Source organism: Cydia fagiglandana, chromosome 24, assembly GCF_963556715.1.
Source record: "Cydia fagiglandana chromosome 24, ilCydFagi1.1, whole genome shotgun sequence".
NCBI lineage: Eukaryota > Metazoa > Arthropoda > Insecta > Lepidoptera > Tortricidae > Cydia > Cydia fagiglandana.
The window spans coordinates 3193486-3214762 of record NC_085955.1 but is presented as its reverse complement, the minus strand read 5'-3'; the positions used below and the strand labels follow the sequence as shown (position 1 = coordinate 3214762).

General features: G+C 36.7%; 2 protein-coding genes across 2 annotated transcripts in view; one reads left to right on the top strand and one right to left on the bottom strand.

The window, feature by feature from the left end:
• LOC134676594 (protein slit) overlaps nt 1-20521 on the bottom strand; it is a 250471-nt gene extending 229950 nt beyond the window's left edge. Inside the window, exon 1 of the mRNA XM_063534987.1 lies at nt 20428-20521. The gene's annotated coding sequence lies outside the window, so the exon portion shown is untranslated. The remainder of the gene's footprint in view (nt 1-20427) is intronic.
• On the top strand, nt 7002-8069 carry LOC134676593 (3-hydroxyisobutyryl-CoA hydrolase, mitochondrial-like). The gene has a single exon (XM_063534986.1). It carries the CDS (start codon nt 7002-7004, stop codon nt 8067-8069), a length of 1068 nt encoding a protein of 355 aa, XP_063391056.1.
• Nucleotides 20522-21277: the final 756 nt, after the last annotated feature.

The window sequence follows — 21277 nt, the reverse complement described above, 5'->3', positions numbered from 1 at the left end:
ATCCTCTCCCATTCTGAGTAGGTGACCGAACCAGCGAAGTCTGAGCGCTTTCGTTTCGCCGATGATATTGGGTTCGGCCACTATGTCCTCTATCTCGGCATTTTTCCGGATCCTCCAGGTGCCGTCATCTCTCTGAATAGGTCCCAGGATCTTGCGAAAAACTTTTCTCTCTGCTACCAGGAGCTCACCTTCTTCTTTTAGTGTTAGGAACCAGGCCTAAAAATAGTCTGTATCATAAGATATTTAAATAAAAGTAAACAAAATCTACCCTCTAATAAGCCAGTTGAGGGCAGATGAAAACATTACACAATCAAATAATGTAGGTTAAAGTCAGGTCGTTCAGTGACAGATCCAGGTGGTTTTGTATTTGGTTGGTTAACCAATAAATGTTATAACTACCCGAAAATGTACAAAATTCTTGTTTACTTTTATTTAAATACCTAAAGATACAGACTATAGGTATTTGTTGATTTGAGATAGATATTTTATGTATTATGATTCTCTGTCGCTTAAAAGATTTTGAATCATAATTTAATAAATTAATTTTCATCAAATTGAAAGACAAAGTCCTATTTTGTTCGGCGGAAGTAATGGATTGTGAAATCAAAAGCTATCCTGTGGCTGTCGTGAATCTATAGCTCTCGTTTACAATATTTCACCTATTCCTATACATAAGCTTAAATGATGACTCACGTTAGACCGGGCCGGGTCGGAACCCGGAGTTTTCTATGGAATCACGTGATCGCCTGTCATGTCATAGAAAAGTAAGCGCCGGAAGCTCGGCCCGGACACGGCTCAGACTAACGTGAGTCGTTCTTAAAGCTGCCTGTTCACTTTTACTTCTAAAACACTCTCACGTATTATAGTCCTTGATACTAAGAATAGCTCTACCTCCTACTATCCATCTAACGAGATTCAACCATTCGATAGAGTTAGTGTCACATTAACTATTCTATTCAAACTATAATATTCAGTTAGGTTATTAACAGGTCTAGAGATATTTTGAGCGTATTATCAGCTCTATCGAGATCAGATAAGGTTTCGATTGTTTCACGAAAATGTTTGAACTAGAGACGAGTAAATAATAGAGTTTGGTAGCTTCCATACTAATTGTTTTAGATACAAATCTGTCTGCTGGAGATCTGTACACGGACACAGAGTTGGTAAATATTTAAGGTTAACTACCCTATCTACACCCTATTCGACTTGGGAACCACATTGAATATGGTTAACCCTATTTAAAATGGTTTCCATAACCATAGGGTAAGCCAAATTATAGGGTAACCTCTGGGTAACCATTTAATAGGGTTACCTTATCGAATCGGTATCCGTATCCAGACGGGACTAACGAAATCATGCGATTTGTTCAGGAAAATAATTGGTCAATCTCATCTAGCGTCCACACGTACACAAATTAAATCACCAATTTGCATTCTACTATAAAAATTGGCATTTTTGTGTCCGCACCTGCTGATGTGATCGGGGAATCAAATTGGTATTTGCGTCCGCACGGCCCTGTTCGATCGGAGAATTTCATCAGATTGGCGAAAAATTGTCGCGTCTGGATACAACTTTACATCCTATATTATTTTCTAGGATATGGTCTTCTGTAGGGTCAAAGTACTTCCTCGATAGGCCTGCTCCTAAAATGACACCTCTTTGTGTCTATGCTCTATTTTTGAACTTATATTTAAGATATTGCGCAGTGGTTTTATAGTGGATGGTAGCTGAATTATAATCATAAAAATAATACCATACATAATTTACCAACAACCGCACCATTTAAACATACATATATTATACAACGTGTTTTTATTGAATACCGTTAATTTCGGGGTATAGTTAAGTACGTTTAAGAGAACTAAATGGTTAATTCTCAATTTTTTTTTTACTTTTTTTGTAAAAAAAAGTTTAAAAAGTAATTAAATGTAGCATATAGCGTTCTTGTAACACGGGCATTACATTTAACTCAACCAAACAATTGAAATCTGTCATATATCAATGTTATTTCGAACATCGATCGACCGAGATTGTACTTAAGTTTAGTAGCAAATGTATGAATTCATTCTAAACACTAATCAATATGTAAACCGGCCCTAAGGCAAGTGTACACGCTTGTAGAGGCATTATAAGAAAAATATAAATTATTGATTATCTCCAAAATGGAGTTAATTAGAATATCGGTATCTTTGAGAAAGTTGATTTAAGCTGAGGAATGCACCCTTGAAATTAACGGAAATAAAAAAAAACACGGTGTATAACAGTCTTTATTATTAATTTATCTTTGGTCAGAAATTTATCGTCTACAAAAGATATATCTAAGCTTTCTCGCGCCATTAAAGTTTACTATCAACCATAATCTGTCAATTTCTATGTAAAACTATTTGTTTTAACGATATTCGGTGATAGTGTGAAGAAACTATGAATAACTTACATTTCAATGGTTATTTTATATATTAACCCGTTGAATGCGGCACATATGCGCGGCGCGTCATTGTAAACCTTACGGGAACGTTTCTTTTATTTTTTCCCATTTTATATATTAATTGTGATTTTTTTTTGCCACTTTCGTGTTATTTCTAGTCAGGATCGCGAGCCCTTTTCATCCTTATAGGAGAAAAAAGGTGTCCTAAAATTTCCATACATTTTTCAAACTTTCCTTTTTACCGCCATACAAAGTGTATGGGGAAATGGTAACACAATAGGAAAAATCTCTGGGACATTTTTTTATCCCATTAGGATCGAAGGAGCTCGTGATTCTGAGTAATCACAAAAGTGGCAAAAAATGGTCGCAATAAAATAAAACCGGGCAAGTGCGAGTCGGACTCGCGCACGAAGGGTTCCGTACTATAAAGCAAAAAAAAAACGGAAAAAAATGCAAAAAGAAAACGGTCACCCATCCAAGTACTGACCACGCCCGACGTTGCTTAACTTTGGTCAAAAATCACGTTTGCTGTATGGGAGCCCCACTTAAATCTTTATTTTATTCTGTTTTTAGTATTTGTTGTTATAGCGGCAACAGAAATACATCATCTGTGAAAATTTCAACTGTCTAGCTATCACGGTTCGTGAGATACAGCCTGGTGACAGACGGACGGACGGACGGACGGACGGACGGACGGACAGACGGACGGACGGACGGACGGAAGGACGGACGGACGGACGGACGGACAGCGAAGTCTTAGTAATAGGGTCCCGTTTTACCCTTTGGGTACGGAACCCTAAAAATGCCAAAATATAAAACAGAGAAACGCTCACGTGATATTGGGTTGTCGCGCTCGTTAGGTGACGTCTTCAGCAGTGAAAGGGTTAAATCTCAATGTTTATTTTATTTATTAAAGGTGCAGAGGTTAAACTGTTTAAACGGTAGTTTGGTTTAAATCAATATTTTGTATGGAAATTATTGATTATGGACCGTTATGCCGGCTACATACGTAACGATAAATCGTTGCGATAAAACTGTGCAGTCCGACTGTGCAGATAAATCGAACCGTGTGTATGACAAATCGTTGTCGATTATCGTAACGATTTGTCATACACACGGTTCGATTTATCTGCACAGTCGGACTGCACAGTTTTATCGTTACGATTTATCGTTACGTGTGTAGCCGGGGTTAGTTGTCATAATTTTAAGTTTTTACTCGAAAACATCGGTTTAACTGATAAATACTGCGTTTAGGCATTATATATGCATCATTTTTGTATAATTCACGAGTATTGAGCAATAAAATAAAGTAAATATCACTTTAAGGGCCTCTACAGACGGTGCAATAAATGGCATACCTTTTAAAACCGATAAACTTTCAATTTTCAAAAACTCCTACACAAAAAAATTAAAAAAAAATGAAAGTAAGAAGGTTTGCTTAATGTAATAGAATATAATAGAATATAATTAATCATATTATGCAAAAATGTTTTTAAATATGTCAATATCCTGAGAGGAAAACGGGGACTATGTTGTATGGGGAAGCGGTCACGCCTCGTCGGCTCCTTTCGTCTTAAGGTACGATAGGTAGACAGGCACACATAAATCAAGTCCAATAGCCCCAGTTGATTAGCCCTTTACGTCGTAATTGGCCTTTCGTTGGCTTAGATAAACAAAACACCTCGCTAATTATGCTTCTCTAGGCGTAGGGACGGACCCACCGGTTATTAGCGACATATCGATATCGATACAATAGAGAGTAGGAGAGGGAAAATGATTGGTCATCTTATACGACATGACGCTTTTAGAAATAACATATAGAAGGAAAGATTGCAGGCAAGAGAAGAAGGGGAAGGCCGAGGATAAGCTACATAACACAAATAAAAGAACAGGCAGCTGTAATGTCGTATAGGGTAATCAAGGAGGCGGCCCTGGATAGAGTCAAATGGAGAGAGCTACACCGACAAGAGTCTAACTCTTAAAATGACGACGACGATCGATATAAAGGCTTCTACAGACATAAAATTTTAGATCTTAATGCAGAGAATTCAGTCGATAGATCAGATGCCGCAATGTATCGTAAATCGCATGCGATTATCTGTGACATTTGGGTAGGCTAAAACTACAGGTACTATACGTAAAAACTAGTGCCTACGCCAATTCTTGGTATTAGTTGCCAAGCGGACTCCAGACTCCCATGAGCCGTGGCAAAATGCCGGGACAACGTGAGGAAGAAGAAGATTTGGATAGGCCAAAATAGCAAGACTCACGAGGAAGAAAGAATGCCGAAGGGCAGATAGACTGTTTCTATTGTCTGGGAGAGGACACTGACTTCTGTAACACAGGTCTTTACCTAGCTCAGAAGTCAGGGACTTCAACACCTACCTGTAACTTGTTTTTGTCAATAAAAATATTTTTATTTTATTTTATTTATTTACGAAATCGAAGATCACTATAATCTCCATCTCTATAATTTTTGCTCTATTGGAATGGCAGCAAAAATTGAAATCCGTTAGAACCTACCATAATTTTATATATTGCAGAAATTCTAAAAGAACTTCAAACACTTTATTTCTAATTGGGGGTGAATTTACATTGACGCTTAGCTTTATTATCTGTTATAGGTAGTAAAGAAAAGCATTATAAAAGATAAATACACTTACATAAGTATGTAACATTACAGTCCACACCTAGGACTCTATATCCTCCCAATTTTAAGCAGACTATTAAATCGACGATGAATTGATAAAAACGTTTTCAATATGGCGTCTTGACTTGAATTTATCGACACTGTTTACTATCGATAACCTCCCCTCCCTAGCCGCAGCACTGCACAAATGCGATAACCTGTTCAAATAGTGATGTGCTGCATTCAATCTGCATATATTATCGGTACAGACTGGGTGGCAGATGGCGGGGAACTACGTTTATGGAAGATTACGTCCCGTTAGATGTTTAGGATTATAGAGGTATTGAATTTCGAACTACGAGTAAGTAAACTACTTAAACTAGTTTAGTGTCCTCATCTGTGTATAAAGAAAAATAAGTTTTTGAAGTGAAAACTTCTTTAGCGGCGCTGAGCACTTTTTGAGGTGGGGAAAAAATGATAAACTCGATTCAGCGTAGGAGCATTCCATGAAATTGTCTACCATTTGTCCCGTACAAACGCGATTTTCTGAAGATTTGCAGATAGGTACAAGAGTTTCCTTTTCTATGACAAATGGTCAAAATTATGCGCAGAAAAAGAATTGGCTACTTGAAATGCCGAAAAAAAAGTCGCAACACAGGAAATAAAATGCGTTTGTACGGGACAGCCCGTGGAATGCTCCGTAACGTAACGTAACGCTGACGTCATGTGTCGCGGACAATGTTATTCACCAAAGAACTTTAGTCATAACATTGATGAATAGAATACTTACTATAGTAATTTCTGTACAAATAGTAATGATATATATCCCAACAAAAACATAAATGTGAAATGAGAGCCAAGTTCAATATTAAGAATATGTGTCGTTGTTGACTCGCCGACAATAGAATTGAGATCTATATGGGTGCCAAGTTCTGTGTTGTGTAGAAAATCCGGAAATTATAAAGGATTTGTCTTGGCTAGTTTTTAACAACAAACCAAATTTTTGAAAAAGTAACAGATAAATATATATTACCTATATGCCTATTCGTAAAAACTCTATAGATCTCAATTCTTTTGTCGGCGAGTCAACAACGACACATATTCTTAATATTGAACTTAGTTCTCATTTCACATTATGTTTTTGTTGGGATTTAATATGTAAATGTAATGAGGGGATTTTTGATAACTCATTTATTGTATAATAAGTAATAATATAAAACTAAAATTAACTACTATTAAGATAACTAAAGCTAAAAACATAAAAATACCTATCAAAATTTTGCGCCCGTGGTAGGGTACCCATCACGCAGGCAGCGTTGCCACGCTGGATTGCTATGATGGCCAATGTTATTAGTTAGGCATTAAAAATACAATTTTAATTAACGTAAAAATATGATAAAATATAGTGCAGAAACACTATCAAGAACATCTTAAACAAGTTAGGACAAAAGCGTCAACCCTAGATAGTTTGATATTACTTCATCATAAAGCGTTAGTTCTTCCGGCAGAGGATCAAAGTAGCTATTCACCATGGCGTCAGTGACTTCAGCAAGAGAAATAGAATTATTGGAGGTTGGATTTTTGAAAATTAAATAATGCCCGCCAGCTCGTATTATGATATCAGTGCTATTTTATTATTTTCTTTACGATGCAAACGTGGTAACGAAATTCGTGTCCGAATTTTATGGACTCCCATGAAATGATTCTTCAGTCACGAGTATTCGTGTCTAGTTAATTGCCAGTGCAGTACCTAGTGTAAAATGTAATCTTTTCGTAAGATAGTTTAACACCAACACCTGCACCGTCTGCATCCGCTATCTTTAATTTGGGTGGTATTTCTTCGGTGGCATTGCAGAGTTTTGCATAGTCAAAATAAAAAGCATCACTATGGCCATTCTTAACTATAGAAAGCGCATCAGACACTTATACCGAAAATCATTATTCACAATGCTTGGCCAGACCAAAGGAATAAAGACGAGTGTCCCTAATGAACCCAAGATATTATTTGAGGAGATTGGAAACGCCGGTGTGGTGACATTGAACAAACCGAAGCGATTCAATCTGATAGAGTATAGTATGATAGCGCGGTTGTCTATCATGCTGCAGGCTTGGGAGCGGACTCAGTCTCGAATCATCATAAAAGGTGCCGGAGACAACTTCTGTGGCGGAACAGATCTCAAATGGCTTTTAGGTAGCAACGACCCTACAATAAAATCAGGTATAGCGACCCAGGCGAACAATATATATCGTGTATCTAGAAATAAGGTGCCTTATATATCCTTGTTGGATGGTATGTCGTTCGGAGCAATACTAATGCTTGGCAGTTGCTGCAAATATACAGTCGTTACGGATCGTGCAATAGTCGCCATGCCAGAGTGTCGAATCGGCTGGCTTCCCGACGGAGCCTCTCTTCATTTTATGCCACGTTTGGACAACCATTTGGGTTACTACTTGGCTTTAACTGGGAAGCGTTTAAAAGGTAAAGATGTTGTGTTATCTGGTATAGCGACGCACTGTGTACCAAGTGCTCGCTTAGAAGATTTAAAAGTTGATTTATGTCATTGTAAAGTTGAGGATATAGAAGCCTGTTTGAACACATACAGTGAGACACTTGGAGAGTTCTCCTTAACCCCTTTCATAAAGGATATCGACTATTGTTTCTCTGCTGATACTGTAGAAGAAATTTTCGCGCGACTGACTAAAATTGACAACCCTTGGTCTAATGAGACTTTGAAATTGTTCGAACCATTATGTCCTACTTCGCTTAAGGTGGCTCTTCGCGCATTGCAACTCTGGAAGGACCTGGACCTGAAGCAGGCCTTTATCCTCGAGCACCGAGTGCTGTCTCGCTGCATCAACAGTTACAACGGGAAGGAAGGTCTAAGGTCGCTGCTGCTGGAGAGGACTGATCGGCCAAACTGGCTGCCAAAGACTGTGGCTGAGGTCACAGATGCTATGGTGGATAGTTATTTTGAACCACTGCCGGAGGGAGAAGAACTTATGATAACTGATTAAGAATGGTAGTACTGAATTGAAATAATTATTACTCATAACGTATCATAATCAGGTCAATTATTTAAAACTGGACTTTTATATTAAGCAATAAAGCTCAATGTTCTAATCTTGTACGGACTGAAATACGAGGATCTCACTGTTACATTCTAACTTTATATATATTCTACATCTTGATGAAATCGCTAATAAAAGTGAACTCTAGTACTGGTGAATAAAACTCAAAATATCATAACCAAATATATTTAGATGCGAGGTCTGCAAGGTAACTTTACAATTTGTATTCGAATTTTAAACAATTAACGCTACAAATTTAAGCTCACTGGCCAGCAATTTCGGAACTACAGTTTTTCAATAGAAAGGAGGATGGGTCAATTATACATAGTGCTGCAGACATTTTGGACTAGTCATTGAGTTTTTACTTCTGTCGGCACTCCCGGAGTGCAACCCGTTGTTTTTTTGTCAAAAAATGTAGGCTGATCGTTTTCTCTCCCTGTAAACCGCAAAGTGACTATCAACAAACAAAATCAAAACGTATTGTGTTGAAAGTGCAAAAGTTATTTCAAAGCCTGCCTAGGCAAATTGGATTGCGGTGTTTCCTGTCTAGACTGCACAGATGGCGCTGCTCGTTGGGGAATGCCGGTAAATAGTGCTTTGAAATATTCGCTCAAAGAATTTATTTTTAAACTTTGATTGAACTTTTGCATGAATGCGCTAGGAAATAGATTTTTTAAAGCATCTTAAGATCTTCCTATTTAAAAGTAAACAGAGATCCTATTACTAAGACTCCGCTGTCTGTCTGTTCGTCTATCCGTCTGTCCGTCTGTCTGTCACCAGGCTGTATCTCATGAACCATGATAGCTAGATAGTTAAAATTTTCATAGATTATGTATTTCTGTTGCAGCTATAACAACAGATACTAAAAACAGAATAAAATAAATATTTAAGTGGGGCTCCCATACAACAAACGTGATTTTTTTTGCCGGTTTTTGCGTAATGGTACGGAACTCTTTGTGCGCGAGTCCGACTCGCAGTTTGCCGTTTTTTTTACTTATTTAAGTATTTAAATGTGCCGACATTGTCATACCTACCAATTTGCCCCAGGCATGTATAAGGCATGTATGTTAAGCATAGAGGTACAATAATATAGAGATGACACGGGGGAGGGGCCAAACGACCGAACGAGATGCTCTTATGGAAATTTCAGTAGGAGTAGCAGAGAAAGCGGCATTATTGCCTGTCCTTGTCACAGTCTCACTTTTTGTTTGTTCCCCACCAAAAATTTAGTATGGTTTATGGTGGGCAACAAATAACCCGACCGAATTGCGTAGATTGTTTTTGGTATGTTGTCAGGAATGTTAAAACCTGTTTTTAATATTGTAGCTTTGCGTATATTTTGTCCCTCACGGAGGCACGCGTATAGCTCAACTATTTAATACTAAACACTGATTTAAACTTTCACGATTATTAATACTAGGTCTATGATGTTAAGCGATTAACCTCAAAACCGGACATAATAGGCGTTGTCACTTTCACTGATATGATGATTTGACATATCCGCTCCCGTGTTATTGTAACACTACAACAACGTACTAAAATGTCACTTTAGACTCTGACACCACTGGGTATAGTATTTTTCATACTCAATGGGTGCACTTACACTGATAGAACCGCCGCCGCGGTCGCCAGTCGCGCAATGTGGTGGCCTAGCCGTTAATGAAGTCAAAGTTTGCCTCCGTTGGCGTCTATCATATTGTAAAATGGTTGATAGGTGTCTCGTATATATGTATAATACAAACATAATATATTCAAAACTCTGCGTGTGGTCGTGTCCAATAAACTGTGCCTTGGGCCCCCCACGGTCTTATAAATAATTTGCAATACATACTTCTTAAATTACATTAAGAAAAAGTGTGATGGGTGACCGCAAATTATGTATAAACAGTCAAGTGTAAAAATATGGGTGCCTATAACATACTCAAACATATGTCCCATACCTATAATTCGTTTTTTTAGCATTAGAAAGAACTTGCAAGAAGGTAAGCGATCTTGACACGTCTTTTAATTGAAAAACGCTTTTTAAAAATCAAAAACTATTACTTATGAAAGCAGAAGAATATAAATGATCGTATTAGAATCATAATTGTTACATATTTGCCGTAACTTATTTTTAAAATGAGTTTTTCAATTAAAAGACACATCAAGATTGTTTACCTTATTTCTAATGCTAAAAAAACGAACTACTTATGGTTCTTAATTCGCTGGCATAACAGCTATGGGACATATTTTAGAGTTTGATAATATGTGCACCCATATTTTTACACTTTGTAACCTCTCTACCTATATCGGTTTTAAGGTTACATTCGAATAATAACTGCAGCAGCGTTTGTTGCGGCGTTGCTGAGGGTAAAGTCACTGTCAATTTCCTTGTTAAAATGAGTAATGGATTAAATGTTATAAATGTTCCAAACGCGGCAGTAATGCGGCAATGAACGCTACTCATTTTAGAAAAGAAATTGACAGTGAGGGGTTTAAAAAAAAAGGTACCATTTACTTTTTGCGAAAAACCGTCAACTTTTGGGTTATTTAGACTTAGAATCACGAGTAATTGAATAAGACAAAGAAAAAGTGTCCCCAGTAGTGAAATACAAATTGTGGGTGTCAGTTTGACAGTCTACACAAAATGTATGTGAAAATGCGTCACAAAACTGACTTTTTTTGGGGACACATTTATTTTCTTTATAAATTGATACCTAGTCCTTGTGATGGAGCGCTGGTGGCCTAGCGGTAAGAGCGTGCGACTTGCAATCTGGAGGTCGCGGGTTCAAACCCCGGCTCGTACCAATGAGTTTTTCGGAACTTATGTACGAAATATCATTTGATATTTGCCAGTCGCTTTTCGGTGAAGGAAAACATCGTGAGGAAACCGGACTAATCCCAATAAGGCCTAGTTTACCCTCTGGGTTGGAAGGTCAGATGGCAGTCGCTTTCGTAAAACTAGTGCCTACGTCAAATCATGGGATTAGTTGTCAAGCGGACCCCAGGCTCCCATGAGCCGTGGCAGAATGCCGGGATAACGCGAGGAAGAAGAAGAAGAAGAAGACCTAGTCCTTGTGATGCTGAGAAATAAGCCAAAAATTAATCGATTTTCGAAAAAGGTAAATGCCCAGGGGGCCGATTTTTGAATTTCGATGGTTTGATTTCGCCACTCGAAAATCGGTGGTAAACGGCCAAATGCTAATTTTTGAAATACGAGCGATAGAAATTGGGAATCTAGTGGTATTGACCACTCGTTTTCAATTCTATTAATAGAATTTAAATGCATAGTAGTGGAGATATTATTGACCGAAATACTCGAAATCAAGCGGTCGAATTTCAAAAATCAAAAATCGCTCGATTTCGTCACTCGAAAATCGGTGGAAAACGGCGAAATGCTAATTTTTGAAATACGAGCGATCGAAATTTGTAATCTAATGATATTGACCACTCGATTTCAATTCTATTAGTAGAATTTAACGTTTAACGAAATACACAAAATCGAGTTGTCGAATTTCAAAAATCGGCCCCCAGTTGACAGCGACGGCGTGACCGCCGCAGCAGAAAAGCCGCAACAGTAATGGTAACATTCCATTTCTGACCGCAGCTGCACGACTGGTACTGAACGCGTCGCTGTTATTGTCAATTTCCATAGTAAAATTAACAATATGCAGATGTCGTTGGAAATGGACTGTCACCTTTATTTAACTGGTGCCATGAATATCACCTTAAGATGTTATTTAATCGATGAATTTATCGAATACATTTGATTAATGGAATCAATCAAGCAAGTTACGTATGATTGATTGTTTAATCAGTAACCTTTGCATATTGATTAACGCTTGATACAACTTGAAGGGAGTTGGTTGAGAAATAAAATTATACCTATCTTTCTTTGTCTTGTAACTTGACAGTTAAAGACATGCGAAATATTGGTTTAAAAAATTCACAATGTAAAGTGACAGAGAAAGATGGCCACTGTTTGCGAACTTCGGTGTTCGCGGTAGGCCCCCTGCAGCTATACCTACCACAGAATAAATAATAGGACTACTGTACAGAAACGACACTTCCTACAAAACCGAAGTTTGACAACGACGTAGTCGTGCACGCAAAGGGACGTCAAGTTGTGTCAACCCTGATAATTGCTCGGAGCAATGCTGAGCCGAACGGAGCCGGGTTTGCCCGAAGTCAGGAGTGTCTCCCCACTGGCTATACTACTACTCCGGCGTTCTGCGTTCACAAATAACGTATTGCTATCGAAGTAAATATTCATAAAACTTTACGACCCTGATATAGGTATGTTTTATGCCTTTCTTACAAATACATAAGTCAAAATGACAGATAAGGACAAACGATTATTAGCTAATGGAGGAGGCGCGTTTATCAATAAGGGGGTTAATCTTCAAGTCTCAAATAATCCGGAAACATCTGTCATTCATAAGCCTTTACGTATCGATATGTAAATACAAATACTATAGATTATAAGCTCCGATATGCGTATCTCTATTGACATTCCCACGTATATCGACCGTTTGCATTTACGCATGATTACGATGTGTACATTACTAGTTAACATAAGCAGTGTTGCCAACTTGGCATTAAATGATGCCAGATCTGGCATATTTTCACTCGTTTTAGCACCAAAATTTTCCATTTAGCATCTGGCATATTTTTTAGCATAATTTAGTCTAAGCCAAGTTTGCACCAACTTGGCAGCAACAATATGCGCCATCTTTTTATGTCGTTTATATTGTCATATGAATTTTGACTTTTGTGGACGGATGGACAACGACGGACTATATAAAGTTCAAGCAGCAGGCAGGTTCAAGGTCAAGCAGATCTTGTCAGTAGAAAAAGGCGGCAAATTAGAAAAATGTATGTGTTTTAAGTGTCTAATTTCAAGTGATATTTTAGGATTTTTTTTAGCATAGGTACTTATTTCAAAAAATTTGGCTTAATTTTGGCATAATCTTGACATTAGTCTAGCATTTTTTTTTTCAAAATCCGAGTTGGCAGCACTGAATATAAGTACGAGTATGCAAAGTAACGTTTGAATTAATGCGGTTGCGTACGATTTGTAAGTAACCAGTGTGAGATCACTGTTGCTTCTAGTGAGCATTTCTATTTAAAGTTGTACCCTCAACTTGCATATTAGATTTAGGAACTTCTTAATTATTTCCACTCAGAAGCACGAGCTCTCTCGATCGTGTTTTCTCAGTAAAAATGAAAAAAGCTCGTGATTCTGAATCGAAATAATATAAAAATTCCAAAATTTAACAAAAAAATTGGTACAACTTTAAATAGATGATGATATAAATCATGATAGAAATTCTTATATTTTTGACACAATGCAAACTTCTTATGTAATTGTCTTTCATGAAATAAAATATCTAATCTAATAGAAAATAATGCCCTAGTACGTTTTAAGGGCATAGAACGATTTATTTAGCTATCCGAATAAGGTTCAAATTAAACTTGACTTTCGGGAAATGTGACTTGTCTTCAAATGAATCATGGAAGGAGCATTCCATTAAATTGTCTACCGTTTGTCCCGTACAAACGCGAATTTTCTGAAGGTTTGCGTTTAAGAGTTTCTTTTTCCATGACAAATGGTCAAAAATAGGCACAGTAACATAACCACCTGCTTTAAATGCCGAAAATAAAATAACACAGAAAATAAAATACGTTTGTACGGGATAGCCCGTGGAATGCTCAAAAAGCTGGATTAATTGGAATTGGAATATATTTGGATTTCTTGGGAACATTTTGTAGATTGGTGCGGCCTGGAAGAGGCTTAAGATACAAAGAGCGCGCTAATGCAAAATTGTAGTTTTAAATATTGAATTCTTACACTTTTTAATTAAGGGCAAACGCTATGAAAATATTCACACACAAATTAGACTGGGAAATATCACGAAAACATGTCTAATTGTTATTTACTTTTCATTATATATCCTGTAAATTGGCCAATAAATTTCTAGGGTTCCATTCATGCACGGTGTAAATTTATTTTATTTTAACTAAGTATTCAACATCCCTATTGATATAAAATATGATGAGGTAGCCACATTTATGTGAAATTCATCTCGATAAGTAGGTAAGACTAGACAGATAAATGTGCAAAAAAAGTGTACAAGAACAGTTCCTATCTGCCAATCGCTGTAGTAAAATTACCAGATATACTTGGTCAAGCAAATCTTGTCAGTAGAAAAAGGCGGCAAATTTGAAAAATGTAGGCGCGAAGGGATAATGTCTTATATAAACTTTGAAATTCGCGCCTTTTTCTACTGCCAAGATTTGCCTGACCATCTATAGGTAATTCCTGGCAAAAACACGTATTTGACATATAGAATTTATTTTAAACAATTATGGCCTAGATGTTGACATTTAGAATTAGGGTCCTGAGTTACCAGACCACAAAAAAAAAATATTTAGCTACCAGGAAATAAAGTTGGTCAAGCAAATCTTGTCAGTAGAAAATTAAAATTTTCTATGAGACGATAACCCTTCGCGCCTACATTTTTAAATTTGCCGCCTGTTTATACTGACAATATTTGCTTGATATCTAAAATCGAATTACTATCTCTCATCAAATCATCACAGCATAAATAGAAAAAAAATCTCAATCATCATAAAAAAAAACTTTTCAAAAGTAATCCACCACGATTTGGACAAAATGTCGGTTTTTTTTTAATTCTCCTTGTTTCGTTGCCCAAATGTATTCTAAACCTTCTCAGAGCCTCCAGTAATCGGATTATTTTTTAGACATTCTCTAATCTCGTTAGGCTGAGTGGAAAGGAACGGTTTTTAGAGCTTCCCTTGTCTTTTTATTGCATTTTTAGAATATGACATCCTTGAATAGCTGAGTTTCTTTTTGAAGTAACATATAACGCATTTTAGATTTAAACGATATTATTTTGGGGTAAATATAAATACCTGTGGCCTATTTTATAAAGCTATTATTATTATTATTATTGGGAGCCTATAATGTCCCACTGCTGGGCAAAGGCCTCCCCCCACTTTTTCCAGTCTTCCCGATCCTGTGCAGTCTCTGGCCATTCCTTTAAAAAGGAGTCTAACTCGTCTCGCCATCGCCGACGTGGTCTGCCAAATCCTCGTTTTGATCTGGGCTGCCACTCTGTGGCGATCTTGGCCCACAGCTCACTCGGCATTCGGCAGACATGACCAGCCCAGTCCCACTTTAGCTTGGCCGCTTTCCGAGCTACGTCGACTATTTGTGTTCTGGAGCGCAGCGTGGTGTTTTTATAAAGCTACAAGTTACAATTTACAAGCGGACGTCTCTTACCCTATGTGTTAGAACGAGACTTCCGCTTGCAAATTGTAACTTGTAGCTTTATAAAATAGGCCACTGTATGTACCTACTTACTTTATTTTATTTCAAAAACGAGTAGAAAATTAAAAAAAATCTGATTAGTGATATAATGTTTTTCTTTGTAATACAATTAAAATTATCTCAATGTTTTGTACTTTATGTATTGAAAAAATATTGCCAGCGCGTCATATGTACAATACGCGCTCATGGATTAATTATATGACATATATGTAACCAATTTAATTTTTCAATATCTGGGAGACCAAGCGTTGCTCGGAAATCATATAAAAAGTATAAAAACACAAAAATACGCGTTTTCCCAGAGATAAGACCTAGCTAGATCAGTCTTCGCCCCTGAAAACCCCCATATAGCAAAATTCATCGAAATCGTTAGAGCCGTTTCCGAGATCCCCGAAACAAGAATTGCTCGTTAAATGTATAACTTAAGATCGATACAAAAATTACTTTAAAGAAATTCAGCAAAATTATCAAAATTTGAAAGTTATTACACTAATAGAGCCCCTAATGTACCAAATAACGATAAAAACACGAACCCCCGTTCCTCGGCATTTCGTTAATCCCCAGTCCAACCAGTGTTGCCAACTTCGCATTAATGATGCCAGATCTGGCATATTTTTACTCGCTTTGGCACCAAAATATTCCATTTAGCATCTGGCATATTTTTTAGCATAATTTAGTCTAAGCCAAGTTTGCACCAACTTGGCAGCAACAATATGCGCCATCGCCTTATGTGGTTCATATTTTCATATGAATTTTGACTTTAGTGGACGGATGGACGTCAACGGACTATAAAATATAAAGTTGGTCAAGCAGATATTGTCAGTAGAAAAAGTCGGCAAATTTGAAAAATGTATGTGTTTTAAGTGTCTAATTCCAAGTGACATTTTAGCATTTTTTTGTAGCTTATTTCAAAAAACTTTGGCATAATTTTGGCATAATCTACTACACATTAGCGTAGCATTTTTTTCAAAATCCGAGTTGGCAACACTGAGTCCAACCTCACCGTAGCGTCTAAAAACCCAAAACCTCGGTAATAAGCTAATAAGTCATAAAAACTGGGAAGAAATTTAGGATAACGACCATTATTACAAACTAGGGGGATTACTGGCTGCATAGACATATAAGTGGGTATATACTTATAATCGTGTAGCTTCTTGTAACTTCACTATTACAGGTACAAAGATAGAACAATAGTTATTTGTTTTACAAGGGGGCAAAATTGTTGTTTAACCGCTCGTGCTAATATTGATACCCGAGCAAGCGAAAGATTTCAAAATTGAACCACGAGCGTAGCGAGTGGTTCGAAAATGGAATCTTGAGCGTTGTGAGGGTTTCAAAGCACGAGGGTTAAACAAAATTTACCCCCGAGTGAACCACAATTTTTTTCACCACACCAACCCGAAGCAAATATTAAATGTAAAATATCAAACATAATCAAACCAAATCAAATTGAAATGAATGTTATTAAATATTTATCATCCAAAATCAACATTTAAAAGTCAATTCTACCAGCAAACACAAGAAAACAACCTAAAATTTGCATTTGATTACTTTGCCTCACATGTGAATAAAATGCAACTTTGCCATCAGTTTTTGAAGTGCAAAGTAAACCTTTCCGAGCTGGTGTGGTGAAAAGAAATTTACCGACCAAGTGGAACTTTATCCCATGAAACTGACAGGTATTATAATTTTAACTGTAAAACTCTCGTGTGAGTTATAACATATAAATAGTTATTTTCACCACACCAGTACGGAAACGCTTGCTTTGCACTTCAAAAACTGATAGCAAAGTTGCATTTTATTCACATGTGAGGCAAAGTAAGTAAAGTGTTTTCTTATGTGTACTGGTAGAATTGACTTTTAAATGATGATTTTGGATGATAAATATTTAACAACATTCATTTGGTTTGATTTTGTTCGATATTTTACATTTAATATTTGCTTCGGGTTGGTGTGGTGAAAAATTTTGTGTTTCACTCGGGGGCAAATTTTGTTTAACCCTCGTACTTTGAAACCTTCGCAACGCTCATGATTCCCTTTTTCCCATACATACACATATCATACCATACCATACCATACCATACCATACACGTGACATAGGCACGTATTGTCCTTAATCCCTAGGGCGGTAAAGTAGCCAGTGTTGCCAACTTGGCATAAATTATGCCAGATCTGGCATATTTTCACTCGCTTTGGCACCAAAATTTTCCATTTAGCATCTGGCATATTTTTTAGCATAATTTAGTTAAAGCCAAGTTTGCACCAACTTGGCAGCAACAATATGCGCCATCGCCTTATGCGGTTCATATTTTCATATGAATTTTGACTTTTGTGAACGGATGGACATCAACGGACTATATAAAATTGGTCAAGCAGATCTTGTCAGTAGAAAAAGGCGGTAAATTTGAAATAGAAATAGAAATAGTATGTGTTTTAAGTGTCTAATTTCAAGTGATATTTTAGCATAGGTGTTACAAAAATCTTTGGCATAATTTAGACATTAGTCTAGCATTTTTTCAAAATCCGAGTTGGCAACACTGAAAGTAGCACCATATGTACTGTAAATAATTTTTACAGCAAATAATATAATGTACTATGGGTTGCGACTACGACAAGCGCTGGTGGCCTAGCGGTAAGAGCGTGCGACATGCAATCCGGAGGTCGCGGGTTCAAACCCCGGCTCGTACCAATAAGTTTTTTGGAACTTATGTACGACTACGACATATCATTTGATATTTTACCAGTCGCTTTTCGGTGAAGGAAAAACAGCGTGAGGAAACCGGACTAATCCCAATAAGGCCTAGTTTCCCCTCTGGGTTGGAAGTTCAAATGGCAATCGCTTTCGTAAAAACTAGTGCCTACGTCAATTCTTGGGATTAGTTGTCAAGCGGGCCCCAGGCCCCCATGAGCCGTGGCAAAATGCCGGGATAACGCAAGGAAGAAGACTATGGGTTGCGACTGACCGCACCCTAAGTGCAGACATATGATTTCGTCATTACGTCATAGTACTAAAGTGTTGATTGTACTAATATGGGGCATTATCTATGAAAAGGGACCTTATTGTCGATGGCGCATACGCCGCACAGCGTCGCGCGGCATTGTATTTATATCAGAGCATAGTTAATAATGGCGTAAGCGCCATCGACAATAAGGTCCCTTTTCATAGATAACGTCAAATATGAACTTTTGAGGTCGTCCTTTCAACCCGTTATGGTCGCGGCACATAAATGCCAATTTTACTCATAACGTTTTATTGTTATAAACTGACAATTGTTATCGATTTTTATCTTTTTTATTATGTTATTATGAAGATATGCGTATATATTTACGGTTTTTTTTTATTCTATTCTTCTTTCATACTCTCTTTTCTGTGTAGGTATGATAAGGATCCTGGCCGATTTTTTTGTCATCTTTTAGGTTTTTTTTAGAACTTTTTTTTTCTTCTCTATGCAGCACAACCGAAGTTTGAACATCACGATTTTAGATCACCACACACATAATAAAGGTAAATAAATATAATTATACATATATAACATATAACATAAGTACGGTACGGCATCAAGATTCACCAAGAATATTTTGTATCCATAAAATTTTGCCCAATGCCCATTTATTTATTTTATGAGTGTATTTTAGTATAATTTCAGTAAGTTTTATTCTTTATTAGGTATCTTTTCACTTGTATTTTGTAATATTAAGATTATACGAAATAAAGCTAGATGGCGTTAACCTCAAATTATACATAGTGCTGCAGACATTTTGCACTAGATGGCGCTGTTATTAATATTTTGAGTTACAATGTGTCGTTGAGTTTTCACTTCTACCGGCACTCCCGGAGTGCAACCCGTTGTTTTTTTGTTCAATTATTTTTTAAAGATTTTGTATTAATTAAAATACAAATGTTTTCTTTTGATATTTATGGGTAATAAGGCCGACAAAACAGGTTACAGTCATTGCAAGAAAATCAATATCGAAGTACCTATAAAGCATTAGGGATATAAAATAAAGTTTACATTTATATCCTTAATGCGATATCAATTCTTAGCACGAAACATGGTTTTTAGGGTTCCGTACCCAAAGGGTAAAACGGGACCCTATTACTAAGACTTCGCTGTCCGTCCGTCCGTCCGTCCGTCTGTCTGTCACCAGGCTGTATCTCACGAACCGTGATAGCTAGACAGTTGAAATTTTCACAGATGATGTATTTCTGTTGCCGCTATAACAACAAATACTAAAAACAGAATAAAATAAAGATTTAAATGGGGCTCCCATACAACAAACGTGATTTTTGACCAAAGTTAAGCAACGTCGGGAGTGGTCAGTACTTGGATGGGAGACCGTTTTTTTTTTTGGTTTTTGATTTGTTATTTTTTGCATTATGGTACGGAACCCTTCGTGCGCGAGTCCGACTCGCACTTGCCCGGTTTTTAAACACGTACTGATAGTTGAATATATTATAACAAGGACGTCGTAATAAAATAAATAAAACAGAAGATGCGGGTTACAGAATCGAAGCTCGGCAATAATGGCTTTCCCCTCCAAACCAGTTGCACACTGAATAACAAGCGAAATTACACAATAATGCAGGAAAGGGTTATTTGTGGTATTTTATACCATTTATTTTGATGTTTTTATGACGTGTTAAAATTAATCATGTAAAATATTAATTTCGTGCAAAAACAAACAATAAAAACGTACTGGTTTTTTTTAATTGAAAAAAAAATGCACGGAATCACCTTTATACCAATATTGAATCCTTGATTTATTCATATTGAAATAATAATGAGCTTTTAGTAAAAAGCTCGGTTTTGTATTATTTTCATTTTATTTATTATATACCTATTTAAATAATTAACAAACACAGGATAAAATAACGTATTTTGACAAGAAAAACAGTCTAAAATCAACACAACAACACAGCTATCAATTAAGAACAAAAATTAAAAAAAAAACAACAAGCTGTCAACTTACCGCGCGGGAAAAATGACAATCACTATCACAGATTATAACCTAAAAACACTAGCACTTCACAATTTCGATATTTTTTAGACACTGGCTGTTTTTTTTCACGATAATACGAACGAGGGACGTGACGAGACGCGGCGGGCTACGGACGCGGACTGGAGTAGGAATTTTGTTTTGCCGACTCGTTGGGTGGGTGTTGCCAGGGTGGGGAGAGATCCCGGTCGGGAGATTACCCTATTTTAACCTACTGCATAATAAGTGCTTTGTTCAGGTAAACCCGAATTCGTTGAGTTTATTCGTTTGTAAACCTCCCGGTGATTTAAAAAGGGATTCACAATTTGTAATCTTGAGCGGCATTTGTTTTTTTTATTTAAATTTAGATTATAGAAGATTAGTTTTGATTTGACATTATTTTGGCGTCGATCTCGTATGACTATATATTATGCGCTCTACAAACTATACACTCTACTATAGGTAGATATTTACAGAACTTTCTATGTTTCTACAATTAATCAAAATAGATAGCATTTAATTAATAATTGAGTAGGTCATGATTAGAGCCCAAGCCGATGTCTTACCGACAGTAAAATATTAAGAACTTTTTCACCACACCAGCTCGGAAAGGCTTACTTTGCACTTTAAAAACTGATAGCAAAGTTGCATTTTATTCATATAGGAGACAAAGTAATCAAATGCAAATTTTGAGTTGGTTTCTTATGTTTGTTGGTAGAAATGACTTTATGATTTTGGATAATAAATATTTAATAACATTCATTTGGATTTGATTTGGTTTGATTTTGTTTGATATTTTACATTTAATATTTGCTTCAGGTTGGTGTGGTGAAAAATTTTGTGT